The sequence below is a fragment of the Thalassophryne amazonica genome, chromosome 16, assembly GCF_902500255.1.
Source record: "Thalassophryne amazonica chromosome 16, fThaAma1.1, whole genome shotgun sequence".
Classification (NCBI taxonomy): domain Eukaryota; kingdom Metazoa; phylum Chordata; class Actinopteri; order Batrachoidiformes; family Batrachoididae; genus Thalassophryne; species Thalassophryne amazonica.
The window spans coordinates 60,060,933-60,076,251 of NC_047118.1; the positions used below are offsets into that span (position 1 = coordinate 60,060,933).

General features: G+C 41.3%; 1 protein-coding gene across 1 annotated transcript in view; it reads left to right on the top strand.

The window, feature by feature from the left end:
• The window catches only part of lmtk2 (lemur tyrosine kinase 2), an 82,875-nt gene that overhangs the window by 25,496 nt on the left and 42,060 nt on the right, over positions 1–15,319 (top strand). The window contains exons 2-4 of the mRNA XM_034191374.1: positions 8,701–8,834; positions 8,971–9,124; positions 9,567–9,695. Coding sequence (XP_034047265.1) covers positions 8,701–8,834; positions 8,971–9,124; positions 9,567–9,695 — 417 coding nt within the window. The remainder of the gene's footprint in view (positions 1–8,700; positions 8,835–8,970; positions 9,125–9,566; positions 9,696–15,319) is intronic.

The window sequence follows — 15,319 nt, forward strand, 5'->3', positions numbered from 1 at the left end:
GGAGGATCTTTATGCCACATTGTGACATGCAGGTCAGGTGGTGACATCTGTTGTTCAGGATGTTTTAGTAGGGCTGTCGCTTGCAAGACGACATCTTTACCCCATCCTGCAGCATCTTCTTCTGAGATGTCAAATGTATAGTAATAATGGAATGTGGGGTCAGCGCTTTCTTCTCTTACCATGTTAACGCCTCCTGTGCGTTCAACAACTAATTTCCCTTGTTTCACAATTATGGACAAGCCCAATGCAGTCAATCCGTCTCGTCCTAGGAGGTTAACTGGACATTGTGGCATGCTCAACACTGACATAGTACACGTCAGGCCAAATGGATCTGTCAACGTTATGGGTTTGGTGATAGGGACGTCTGATGGTTGTCCATTTGCAGAGCGAACCCTAAAGATTTCGTTGCTTAATTGATGGACAGGTATGTTGTCATTACATGTGGTTCTACATGCTCCTGTATCACAAAGGAATGTCACTGGTCGTCCATTTACCAACAAAGTCACTTCTGGTTTTGGTACCGGATTTCCCAGCAAGGCACACAGATCCATATCACAATCAGACTGCCTATCTGATGTGGAATCATGGATTATGGATTCTAGTCATTGTGGATACTGTGGCTGCGGAGGATTATTCCGTTGTGGAATTCCTCCTGCTGCTCCCTCAGTAGGTGGATTCGGACAATTTCTATACATATGTCCCTCTCTTCCACAGTTCCAACAAATCAGGGGACCACGTGGTGGCCCTCCCTGTCTGGGCTGCTGTTGTGGTTGCCATGGTCCTTGACGTTGTGGCTGTCCACCTTGTCTATTTTGCCATGGCTTTTTGGGGCGTTTGCACTGCTTCTGCTGTCTTAAGTTACCCTGCTGGTAATATATTTCATCATCTCCATGTGCTACATACACTCCTTTGTCGCTGTTTCTTGTCTTTTTCTGCTTTAAGACTTCTTCTGCATGACAGCAGTGTGTATGTGTGTCTTCCAATGTGCCTGTAGGCAATCCAATCCAATGTTTCTGTATCCAAGCTTTTATATCCTTATTGGAATGTTGGATCAGAGCGTTTTTCAATTGTTGTTCATACACAGGTGTTTCTGGCAATATGCCACTATGGACCCTAAACACATTCTCAAATCTGCACCTAAACTCTGTCCATGGCTCTCCTTCTTTCTGAGTTGTCCTGGTAATTTCAGTATAGTTTATCTTTGGTCCTAACACTCCTTTTGCACGTGTAATCATAGCTTCCACTCTTGTTTTCAAGACTAGATCATCATGTGTCAGTGGTACGCCTTGTTGATCTGCAGGATTCCAGTCTCCACGTACCTGACTCCATTTAGGGCCACATGCTTTCATCCACACCTGTTGGACTTCAGGTCCATTAAGGTGGTAAGATGTTCTAATGTTTTCTATATCCTGCATAAATCCCTCAATGTCGACACGTGGCGATGGTATCATGTCGACTGCTGCTTTGATATCATCAGCATTCCATGTCCGATAAACGAGCATGGTTGGTAGCTGTCCTGCTGTTTCTGCACGAGGATTTGGTACTTCTATCATAGGATAGGCACCTCCCTGATCACTATGTTCCACCATGGGAGGGGCTGTAGGCACTTTTGCTTGACTGCGTGTTTGTGGTTTTTCTGGTTTTTCTCTTTTTACCTTAGGTTTTACTGCCAAATCATACTGTGGTGGCGATACATCGTCATCCTCTGGTAGAGGAGATAAAGGTCTCTTTGCCACCGACGGTCCAGCCGGCGGTGGTTGTTGAGGCTGTTCTGGTTCTCTGTGCTGAATTATCACATCTTCTTCTGCCTTACCTACAGCTTTCTTTTTTCTTGCTTTCTCTAATCGTCGCTTCTCTGCTCCCTTCTGTCTGTTCTCTGCTTCTTCCTCCCAAAATGCCACTAAATCTGCCCCTACTTTCTGCATCTTTTTCTCATCACCTTTATGTTCCCGTTCTAACTCCTTCTTCAGCTTCTGTATACTGATCAGGTTCAGTCGTCCGTCAAAGTCATGTTTATTTATCCAGGTCTCCAATTTCTTTGTTGCTTTTGGATTTTTTGCCTCCATAAATTTCCAGTCGTCAGTTGATAAATTTTCCTTATTTTTAGACGTCTTACCCCCCATTTTTATTATCCCTTGTTATAATTTGGACTTCAGACGGGGGCACACCTAGGGTGTTCTAAATCTGAAGTTTTCACACTTTCTTTGGACGTGACAATTAATTTGCCGTCGTGTGGTTGATTCCTTTCACCTCCCCGTAGGAAGCGGAATCACTTGCCTCTGCTTCCACACGCACGGTTGTCACTAACGTTGTCCAAAGTATTACACACACACAGTTTTCACACAGTTATTTACACTTGCGCAAAACACTATTTACACATAGAAACACTCCTAATAATCGTACGCGCATTCTTATGTCAGGGGAGCTCGCCCTCCCGTGAAATTTAACTACTGTCCTGCATTAGGGGACTCCGCCGTCCCTGCCAAATTTAACTACTTTTTACAGTGCACATATTTCTACCCGGGATTTCCTTTACGTATTAAAACAGAGGAGTCCGTATCCTCCTTCCGGAATTTAACTACTTGCGTCCCTCGCAACCGTAGAGGAGTCCGCCCTCCTTACAGAGTTTAACTGTGTTTCATTAACAGACGATTCTGTATCATCGCTTACGGAGTTTAACTGTTTAATGTGATCACTTTTATCCCCTACCGGTACGCGTATATAAACAGAGGAGTCCGCACCCTCCTTACAGAGTTTAACTGCTTTGCATTAACAGACGATTCTGTATCATCGCTTGCGGAATTTAACTGTTTATGTGATCTGATCACCACTCACTCAGTACTGTTTACAAAGAAATTTTACTCACTGACTCGACTTCCTGTCTGTCTTCTTCGGGAAAATCTCGTCAACCAGACGATGCCAACGGTGGCCGACAATTGCAGACACGATCAATCGATCGGACCTTGGCCAAGGATTTACGTCTGGACTTGACGACCTCCGCTGGACACCTCCGGTATTGTTGAGATCCCGGACTGAGCCCCCAGTCAATGTTGGGTATTTTCTCCTCCAAACATTTTTAAAACCTTTAACAAGACAAACAGAGTCAAGAAACACCAGTGAGACAGAAAGTCAAATATTACGCGCGGAGTGCGGCCAGGCTGTACACCAAGGCTACACTAAAGTCTGGCCTGCTTTTCCGCTCTTTTTATTAAGAGACGCCCTCATCACATAAACAAGAAACTTGTCCTAAGGGTGGGGGTAATGACGCAAGACAAGTTTCTTCCCATAACATAAACGCATACGTCAAGTGCAGCTGTAAGGAAGAACACTTCAGGTCAGCACATCTCGTTCGTCTGTTGCAGTTATCAGCTGTTTTGCATCTGCCTGGAACACTAAGCATCACAATCAGTCAAAATTCAACCTTCAGTTCTTTTACTCCCAGTCGTTAGCGGCTACGAAAACAAAGTTATGTTATAACAATAAGTACATCCAGTCCTTCATTCCCAGTTCAGATTGACCCCAGAGTGCTAAAACAAAATTGAATTCTCAGGATTGCATTAAGACAGGTGCAAAACAGCACATCTCCGTTCTCATGAGAAAGAAGACAAAGCTAAAACAAGGTTGAATAACACGTACGTTCTCAGGGTGAAGTGCAAAACAGCACAACACCGTTCTCATGAGAAAGAAGACAAAGCTAAACAAGGTTGAATAACACATACATTCTCAGGGTGAAGTGCAAAACAGCACAACACCGTTCTCATGAGAAAGAAGACAAATGTACAAACGTTTAACAGTGATAACATATATACAAAATCTTTAACAGTCTCGCACCATGAAAAGTCCTTAAAGCGACAGAATCACCTCAAAATCTCTCATCAGCTGTTAAAATTTTCACTGAAAACCAGCTTAATTTTTCGAACCGTGTCCACTTCGATGTGTCTCACAGGTTTAGAAAAAATTTTGATCAAACAAAGCGCCAGTCTCTCAGCAACTTCTCAGACAAAGGAATTCCGACGAGGGGCTGGACGACTCCTCCCACAAGGAGTGCTCACAGGCGAATGACGTCACCGACAGGCGTGGAAAAACTCACGCATGCGCACGAGGGTTCAAGCATGTCTGACGTAAAAACATATGAATGAAATCCATATAGTTTTTGAAAAAAATAAAAAGGACCTATACTTTACGGACAGCCCTCGTGTGTGTGCGTGTGTGTGCGTGCGCGCGCGTGTGCGTGCGCGTGTGCGCGCGTGTGTGTCATCTTTCTTGTGGGGGGGAAAAAAAGTGAATATGCGGTTGAGGGTAATGTGTAGCTAACTGAAACTTTCCAACCATACCCCCACTAATCAGTGATTGGCAACAGTAGTATTTGCTTAATCATAATCCAGCATGCAGGAGAGTGTTGTGTGAATAGAAAGATCAACTTCTTTTTCTGTATTAAAAGCCTATAACCTGTACATACCCAGTCTTCACCTTCATTAAACCTTGAGTGTCTAATGATTATGTTGAAGGTTATGCTGAGCAAGTATTACTTTTTACTCACTCTGAGTCACATCATATGTAGGTGAAGGGAGATTGTTAGCATTTAACAATGATGTCAGTGATTAAGAATGTATGTTTAATGTGTGACTTAGTTGTGATGGACGTGGACTTTATTGTTGTCCTGTTATTTCAGTGCCTGAGAAACCTGTGTTGACAGGGTGGCTTGTCCCTTATTTTGGTGCTATGTGCCAAGATGTCTGCCTGGTGGTTTAACTAGGCTCTATTTACTTATCTCAGATATTAATTTCTACTGAACAAGGTGTGGGTTTCTGCATGGGAAGTACTGCATGTTTGGAGCCCTTTTTCTAACAATAAAGGGAACGACTCTGGCTCACCCACGGGTCATAACAGAGTGGGAAGATGACATGGAAAAAGTGGCCCTCGATTATTTTTAACTACTTTGTGTTGTCACTCGGCGTGTACGGTTTGGCTATGAAGAACTACGAGCTTCGCACCGCACAGCGGCGCAAAGCTTGTATAAAAGCACAATCAAGTTCAAATGCTACCAGACAAGTAGTACCACCGCCGTTATACAGCTTCATTATGAAGTGTTTTGAGGAGGATTTTCTTAAAAAGAGACCTGAAAGTTAAATTACAATTTGCCAGAAGGTACATCTAAGATGCAAGCCTAGATTTGATGTTTTGGTGAAAGAATTAAGTACTTCTTTTTTTATACACTTAAAAGAGAAAAGACAACTCTCTCGCTCTCTGTCTGTCTGACATGGGAAACATATGTTTACATTGTCAACGCAAGTGTTAGAGTAAAAAGAAAAAATTAAGCCCCCTCCCTCTGTCTCTCTCTCAATTCAGTTTCAGTTGAAACATACGTTTGCTTTGTCAAAGCAAGTGTTAGAGTAAAAAAAAAAAAATTAAGTCCTGTCTCTGTCTCCCTCTTGCACATGCTCTGTTTCTGTCACTCGCTCGCTGCTTTCCTGCTGGAGCAATCTTGGAACTTTTTGGAAACACTAAGTCTTTCAACTGTAAAATAAACAATAAATTTCTAAATGTATCATCAGCTATGCTCACATGAGGAACTCTGGATTAATACTGAAGGATTTTGATGGAGTTTTATTTCACCTCCAATTCAGGGGATATAAACTCTGGGACTCTGAAGCGGCTAAGTTTTCAGCAACAATTCATTTAATTTTTCGGAATATCTGTGCTCCGGGCACAGACAGTCGAGTTAAAATTTGCCCCCACTTGAGGCTACAACACTGCAGAAGAGACCTTTCTCAAACAGCTCGGCTTTAGTTCAGAAACCTCCCCCTCCCCTCCTCATGCTCAGTAGCAAACATCAGAGAGCAAGCAGCACTTGAGAGGTTTCTCAGACGTGGCTCCTCTCCAGTATCGGAACAGGCTGCAGGTTTTATCAATATTTTCCGATACTTGAATTACATTGTTAGCAGAAGTCGATAGTGATAGTGGATTGGATCAGTCCCATCCTTAGTCTATACCGGTATACGGCATCATTGAAGCATCAGTATAAGACATTTGGTATGCCTATCTGTATTCCTGTCCCCATATTTTCAATGTATCAGCACTGGAAGTGGCAAGCCATTAGTCCTCTCTTTTATGCAGCAGCTCCAGTCGCTTTACAACAGCTTGCATCTTCTCCTTGTGTCTCGCATTGCAGTGGTGATGCAATTAATAAGAACACACCCGCAGTTAGTTTTAGAAACATATTTACACTTTTTGCTTTCTGTCAGTCTGTACGCGTCCTATGGGTGTATTGGAACGGAGCTGACAGCAGCAGCACACCTGCGGTGTGATTTAAAAAAAAACAAAACAAAACCTAATGCTTTGCTTTTCCTCCCTAAATATGCATAGTGTCTTTCTGAGGATGGCATATGAAAAAAGCACTGATGTACTTACCTGTCAGTCACGCAGTGCTTTCCACATAAATACACAAATTCTCCATTTCTTCCTGCTTGGAGACTGTGTAGGGCGGGCTAGGGCTATAGCCAGATGTATTGAAATGCCCTCCCCCTACCTCCAAAACACCCTTCAAATGAAGGTCCACTTTTGAAGACTTTTTTTTTTTTTTACATATAATACTACTACTAAGTAAGTCCCTTCGGCTGCTCAATTATTTTCACACAGGGTCACCACAGCAGATCCGGGGTAGATCTGCATGTTTATTTGCTACAGGTTTTAAACCAAATGCCCTTCCTGACGCAATTCTGTATTACATGGAGAATGGGCAAGGGTGGGTTTGAACAACACACACACACACACACACACACACGTGTATAAAATTCATTAATCTTCTACCGCTTAATCCAGTTATGGGTCGCGGGGACATATAAAATTTATGCATGCATTTAAATAAAATGAATATAAGCAGTATTAAGCCCCATTAAAAAACAAAAAAAACATTTGTTTATCATCCTAGCCCATATTCCAAAATCGGCCCACATCAAATTTTTTATTTTTTTTTGACGAATTTCATTGCGATACAGCTGCTGCAAGAACCACCACGTCTGCTTGGTGGTGAGTATGCTTTAGCCAAAGACGGCTTAAGCTTATCGAGCCATGACCGGAACTTGCCGTTTGTTGTCATTGACAATCATACACACACAAGGGTGACTTTTGTGGTAGATCTATCTACAATGTGCTTGTCTATTTATTTTTAAACCCCTGATTGTGATTAAAGTCCTTTGCCGTTAGTTCTTTTCCATATTTAATACTGATACAGTATTAAATACTTTTTGTTACATTTTAAGAACTTGAGCACTTGTCAGAATTTCAAAACATTGGCCAGTACACATTTATATGAAGCAACTGGGGGGGGGCAGGCAAATTATTGTCTGCTTCAGGCACCTGGACTCTGAATTGATAACTTCTGGTGCACCTGTTGTAAGGCCTTTTATTTTAGCAGGACTTAAACACATTTCAGTGGCGCTTTCATCTGTGTTGTATATAACCAGCGGTACAGACATCCTTTGGTGAGTGGCTTGTAAAAAGGGGTCAGCGCCTCCTTTGCAGGAACACCTGCTTAAATATGCAGTAGAACTGAAATAAGACCTGGCAAGTCCTTGATTGCTGAAGCCAACCTTGAAGCTGTGGCTGGTGGTAGAACAGTGAAGGATTTCCATGCAAGAACTCCAGTCAGCGTCACTGCCTGTCAGCTTGTGCATAACTGGGTCTGTTTGAGGTTTTAGCTTTAACCTGTTTTGCCCCACTGGCAACAATTGTTGCCAAGGTGTATCACTGTCATTTTCTACCCACAATAAAAAAAATCTCAAAGGTACTAATGCAACTTTTTCCACTTATAGAAAAAAAATCTGAGCATAAACGGGTTAAAATTAGGTCAGTTGCCGTTAGACAAGCCATAAATGATAATGAAAATGATTAAGCCTCTTGAGGCAAGTAATCTTATCAAACAAGAATCTAAGTTGTGATGTCAATTTGGGGGGAGATAAAGACAAAGAAAAGGTGAAAATGTGCCCAAAAAATACTAATAGAATTCACATTAAGCAGTATAAGCATTAAAAAACTGGGTTACACACAACCACCACACGCTAATTTTATTTAAAAGCATTAATAAATTAATATAAGAAGTATTAAGCACATAAATGTATCTATCGTCATGTGTATCAAGTATCAGACATCCAGTGTATCATATCATATTGAATTTTGAGAAACAATAAAGAGCCCTAGTTAGTAGTTAATATATTTATTAATGAGTAATGTAAATGAAGTACAGGATACAGTCAGTGACTTGGAAGTGTCCATCCCCTGACTTGTCAAAAGAAAACTGGCTGTAAAAGTGACTTTTTTTCATTAATTATATTTGTCAAAATATTTTTGACCTCTGAAAATGAAGAGAAACATGGCCAGAATTCCCAAATGCTTAATGTGATATTTTTCTCTGTGGCACTGTAGTGACAAACATTCAACGTGTAATATTATGAAAATGAAACATCATGAGAGAAATAACTGTAGGAAGAACACAACTGAGTTCAGAATGTCTGGTTGGTATACAAGATTAGTACATATTTTATATACTGCATTAGTACCAAGAAATATTGCATTTTTGCTTGTGACTTAAGTCTCTAGGTGCTTTCCAGAATGTGCCTTTAAATTTCATAGCTTAAATGTGAACAGGTGAGTGTGAGTTTTATGGTCGTTTGCCACTTATATCTCGATTTGTTCTTCCAGGTGGAAACAGAAAGGAAACCTTGTCGGCCTCTCTCTACCCGTCCTTACTGGTGTCAGTCACAGCACTTGTGGTCTTGGTGGTGCTGGTGGTGAACTGTGTGACCTGCTGCAAGGAAAGAGAGATCAACTTCAAGGTGAGAATCCTGATGGGCAGCTTGTCATGCATCTGCAGCTCCACCTGCTCTCACAGAGTCCACGCTGGTCAAATTCAGAACCAGAAGTAACTTGACATGGTTTAAATATGCGCTTTCTTGTCAAATTTTGACTCAGGAGTTTGAGGACCACTTTGATGATGAGATCGACTTCACTCCGCCAGCAGAGGACACACCCTCTATGCAGTCCCCAGCCGAGGTGTACACTGTTGCCGTGTCCCCTGTGGCCCTGCCTGGACCACTACATCTGCAGCCTCCTGCCAATATTACAGGTGTGACAGATGCAGACTCATCCATTCGTCCTGTAGGTCCATGTGTCCAAAGTGCCTTATACGGGCTGTAGGGTTCATAGACATGCCAGCTCTCTGATTATTTTATTGATGATAATTTTATATATGATGATAATTTCAATGAAAAGTTTGTTTATGGCTGCAGTTCAAATTACAAAGGTCCTGTTTACTCATTGTTTATGTTGTTGCTGTTCAAGCTATTATATTGTCTATGTTTCAGCTTAGGAGAGTGGCACTACTACATGTTTTTGATTTTTTTTTTTTTTTTTTTTTTTCCTTTCAAATTTTCTCCCTGATGGCTTTAACATTATGTTGTTTGTTTGAACCCTTAAAATCACAGCAGTAATGAACAAAGCTCAGTTTTCCTGTAATTCCTGGTGGAGTTAATGTGGTTGAAACACCACTTTCTGTTTTGGACTCACAGAGGGATCCTCAGGCTTCCAAGTGGCACGCAACACTCTCAGTTACATTCACGAGATTGGCAACGGCTGGTTTGGCCAGGTAGGATTTCCCCCCCTCCTCCATTTCACTGGTAGGTGTTTCTGGCTTGGATGAACAGGTTGTTTATAGTAACCAACTTGAAACTGTTTTGTCTTTAGATTCATCCGGTTTAGCTCAGTTCACCATTGAGCTAGGGCGGTCTCCCATTCCTGATTTGGGATGTCTAACTATCTGTTTTTGGTTAAAAATAAATAAATAAATCTGATACACAATCACGCAGTAGATAATAAAATCAGATGCAGGCGGTAATAAAAGCAGCATTGTAGAACATATTTAGTGATCGGGAAATATTTGAACATGTTTTAGAAATTTGTCGTCCGTTATCCAAAATGGTAAATAGTAAAGGCCATTTTTGTAGAGTATGGGTAGTATTTTGCAAAAATAGGGAACAGTGGACATCCGGTGTCGCCGACCGAACAGTCCCCCCTAAGAATTGGTCCCCTCTGCCTTCACTGCGCATGTGTCATTTCAAAGCATCAGCAGCAATTCACCGGTTATCACCTCATTTCTGCTAAAACACCACTTATCTCAGGGACAGATATCTGAAGCTTTTGTACAGCAATTATTTCCACATAAATTCAGCAATATTTTATAATAAAAGAAGGTGGCGCGATCAGAGCGCAACAGCAGCACGTCTGACTCTCTACACCCAAAGTAATCAAAGGAAATAATGTGATTATTAACTATCAGATGACAAAGTAAAACCTCTTAAATCATTTTAAAGTCAGTTTTAAGCAAAAACGAGGTGATAATCGGTGAAACACTGCTGACACTCTGAAATGACGCATGCACAGTGAAGGCAGGAGGCACAGATTTTTAGGGGAGGCCGTTCAGTTGGCAGCACCGGGTACAGTATGCATTAATTAGGACCTGCCTTTCTCTGAGCAGAAGCTTCCTTCTGATTCTCCTGTATAATATAAATCCCAAGAAAAGAATGTTGTGTTTTTCAACAGAAGACTGTTTTGAAATACAGTTTAGTTTTGTGTAAATAACAGAAGAAGAAATGTTAGGTCTTCAACTCATTCCAGAAAGAGCACAGAGGGTACCGGTTTTTCTTTGCAACCACCCACTCCACCAGGTGATTTCACTGATTAACTGATTCCATCTGCTCAAAGTGATGTTTAATCAGTGAAATCACCTGGTGGAGTGGGTGGTTGCAAAGAAAACCTGTACCCTCTCGGCCCTTTCTGGAATGAGTTGAAGAGCTCTGCGTTAAACCCTCACGTAATGGTACGTACTCAGGTATATTCAGCAATACTCTGCTGTATTTCATCGGCTACACTTGTTTGTAAGCGATCATATAATTATAGGAAATACAAATTTTGCCAACTGTTTTAATAAATCAGGCTCAGTTTCCTCAATTTTGGAATCAGAATGCAAACTGGGGACAAAAATCCATATTGAGAGACCACCCTTAGACCTGCATTGCATCCTTGGTGGAGAAAAAATTCTAAATCAAGAAAAGATGACATGCAGTTATTAGGATTAAACTTAATTTCAGACACTTTGCAGTTAGTTGATGCATTTAAAATAAAATTAAAGCAGCTAAGTTGAAGCAGTCTAAAAGTAGTTTCAGGTGATTCTAATGTCCTTGTCCTTTGTCAGCAGCCCTGGAGGTTTTTGGGTTATTGGTATAAGAGTCCAGCCTGTAATTCTTCCATTAATGGAGTTAATGACTTTTGATTAGAGCCCCAGCAGATCTGCCCATTGGCACCAACCATTTTATTCCGGGGTTTGGTTGCACATTTCCTGATATTGGACTTCAAATAAGGAAAGCCTGAGCCATGTTACAGGTTTGCTGTTAGAGCTTGCAATATAAAATCCTATCCTGTCTTTTATTTCTGCATCTGATAAATCACTTCTCACGCACATTAAGCGGTTGTTCTGCAGACAGATTTGTGACTTAACAGTGCCGCAGTGTAGCGTTTCTTTACTAGTGATATCTTCATAGGTCACAACAGGTTTTTCCTTTGTCTTCAAGCTACACATTAAGCAGTAGGTGCAAATTATGGTTAATGTTTGGTTGAAGGGGTTTTGGGTAAATCATTCCATACTGCTTTAACGACAGACTGTTGAAAGTGGCTGTTATCTAAAGTGCAGCCTGTCATTCTGTTTCCTGTTGCACCTTAGCTTTAGCTGAAGTTTCACCTTCATACATTTTTCACTGCATGTTTTCCTGCTAATTAATACTTGTGTTTATTTTGCAACAAACATGCCCCCCCCCCCACTCTTTCCTCCATGTTTTCATATCAGCTTCCATATATTATACAAATAATGAATGTTTGAGTTCAATGGTACGAGTATTTCATGAGGTGAAAGCTGGAACATACGATTCAACGAGGCCAATCCTTGTCATTTTATATTAATTTACAAACAACAGAAAAGGTACTTGCATTTTGGTACATCCTCAGTGCAGCAAAAAAATGTCAGAAATTAATCCAGCTTTGGTGCATCACTGCTGCTTTGACATCAACAATCCAAAATGAATTTTAAATAGGAGTCCAAAAATAATTCTGATGATGAAGTCCGCCATGCCCTGTGTCAGATCGTCATCCGTCAGCAAAACAAACTCCGCCATGTTTGTTTTAAAGCTAAGCGATGCCCGACTTGTCTGCGGTGCACGCTCACACAAGTGGGAAGGCACTTGTGTGCGTGTCTAGTATCCCCCCCACAAAAGACTGATAGTACACGCACGCACAAGCGCCAAGCAGGTTGCTCGCGTGCGTGCGTGCGTGCGTGGGTGGGTGGGTGGGTGCGTGTGCGCGCGCGCAGGGGACGACTCTCCCGAGACATAATTTGATTGAGCTAACTGACGCTGCTACAGTAGTGTTCAGAATAATAGTAGTGCTATGTGACTAAAAAGATTAATCCAGGTTTTGAGTATATTTCTTATTGTTACATGGGGAAACAAGGTACCAGTAGATTTAGTAGATTGTCACAAATCCAACAAGACCAAGCATTCATGATATGCACACTCTTAAGGTTATGAAATTTGGCTATTAGTAAAAAAAAAAGTAGAAAAGGGGGTGCTCACAATAATAGTGGCATTCAGTCAGTGAGTTCATCAATTTTGTGGAACAAACAGGTGTGAATCAGGTGTCCCCTATTTAAGGATGAAGCCAGCACCTGTTGAACATGCTGTTCTCTTTGAAAGCCTGAGGAAAATGGGACGTTCAAGACATTGTTCAGAAGAACAGCGTAGTTTGATTAAAAAGTTGATTGGAGAGGGGACAACTTATATGCAGGTGCAAAAAATTATAGGCTGTTCATCTACAATGATCTCCAATGCTTTAAAATGGACAAAAAAAAAACAGACGCGTGGAAGAAAACGAAAAACAACCATCAGAATGGATAGAAGAATAACCAGAATGGCAAAGGCTCACCCATTGATCAGCTCCAGGATGATCAAAGACAGTCTGGAGTTACCTGTAAGTGCTGTGACAGAAGACGCCTGTGTGAAGCTAATTTATTTGCAAGAATCCCCTGCAAAGTCCTCCTGTCAAATAAGACGTGCAGAAGAGGTTACAATTTACCAAAGAACACATCAACTGGCCTAAAGAGAAATGGAGGAATATTTTGTGGACTGATGAGAGTAAAATTGTTCTTTTTGGGTCCAAGGGCCGCAGACAGTTTGTGAGACGACCCCCAAACTTTGAATTCAAGCCACAGTTCACAGTGAAGACAGTGAACCATGGTGGTGCAAGCATCATGATATGGGCATGTTTCTCCTACTATGGTGTTGGGCCTATATATCGCATACCAGGTATCATGGATCAGTTTGGATATGCAAAATACTTGAAGACATCATGTTGCCTTATGCTGAAAAGGACATGCCCTTGAAATGGGTGTTTCAACAAGACAATGACCCCAAGCACACTAGTAAACGAGCAGAATCTTGGTTCCAAACCAACAAAATTAATGCCTCGCAGATGTGAAGAAATCATGAAAAACTGTGGGTATACAACTAAATACTAGTTTAGTGATTCACAGGATTGCTAAAAAAAAACAGTTTGAACATAATAGTTTTGAGTTAGTAGTGTCAACAGCAGATGCAACTATTATTGTGAACACCCCCTTTTCTACTTTTTTTTACTAATAGCCCAATTTCATAGCCTTAAGAGTGTGCATATCATGAATGCTTGGTCTTGTTGGATTTGTGAGAATCTACTGAATCTACTGGTACCTTGTTTCCCATGTAACAATAAGAAATATACTCAAAACCTGGATTAATCTTTTTAGTCACATAGCACTACTGTTGTTCTGAACACTACTGTAATTCTTGTAACACACACACAAAACAAATCCACTTTGCTGTCTGGAAGCTGCTAGCAGAAAGAAAGACTGAAAGCTGGACTCATTTCTGCCGTGATTTTTTTTGTTTTCGTTGCACTGAGGACGTACACAGTCGACCGACTCGATTGCGTGTGCGCGACGACACGATTTGATTGAGCTAACTGACGCTGCTAATTCTTGTAACATACACGCACAATCCACTCCGCTGTAAGCTGTCTGGATGCATGAAGAGCTGTTCACATGAAACGCTGATGTGATTTTTGGCTGGACTGAGGAACTTTTTTGTGGAAGTCTGAAGTCAGTGCACAGCATCACTGAACTACACATTACAATTTGGACTTTAGCAGCAGTGGAACACCAAAATGTAATTCCCTTTTCTGTTGTTTATAAATTAATAAAATATCAAATGACAAGGATCTATTTTAGCCATTATATAAAACAAATAATGAATGTTTTTTCATTCTTTTATGGAAGGAATATTTAATTCGGTGAAAGCTGGAACAAACCATTCAGCGAGGCAAAGCCGAGTTGAATGGTTTGTTCCAGCTTTCACCTCATGAAATATGTGTACCATTGAACTCATAAACATTCATTATTTGTACAATATTTACAAACATATGGGGAAGTATGTAAGGTAATATACAAGGTAAACACAGTGTATTTGACGCAATACATTATTATGATTATTATTTGATTTGATGTGCAATAAAAGGTGTATATCAAGGTCTCTCTTGTTTCTTTATGGTACGTTTACACATAGGCAAGACGCGCTACGAATGTCATATTTGCACCACCTTCATTTCACCTCATGTCGTGGAGGTTGCAGTTTAGCGTGTTTATTAGTGGTGAACCTTAATAGAGCGTGACAGCATTCTTCTCTGACATGCGCACAATTAAACCCTGCTGCACCACATTCAGTTTCATTGCTGCAGCATGCTGAAGGACAGTGATGCCAAGTCGGCTAAAAATTTCGTTCCAGTGCTCCTCAGCATGCTCCTGCAGGTGTTCCACCTGCTGCATGTGCCTGATGTTTGGGAAAACGAGAGAGACGAGAGCTGCGTGGAGCCTCACATCTAGCTCTCTGTCTCCTCCTCTCTGTGCCGCTCTACGGCACAGAGCCCAACTAAGCATGCAATCGCAAAGTTCTTCTGCTGTGGATTTAAAGGAGCAAACTGGAGTGATCTGTATTGTTCAGCAACTGATGGATGAATATGGGGTTATGTGTGGAGACAAGTCACCTCATTTACAACGTGACTGAACTTAACAATGCTCTTTTACGCACAATAGCGCGCAACAACGCGGAACATTATTCTTGACTGTGCATAATGGTTCCTGATAATTCTCCAGCAACACGTGCCATGAATCGTAACCGTGGTAACAGAT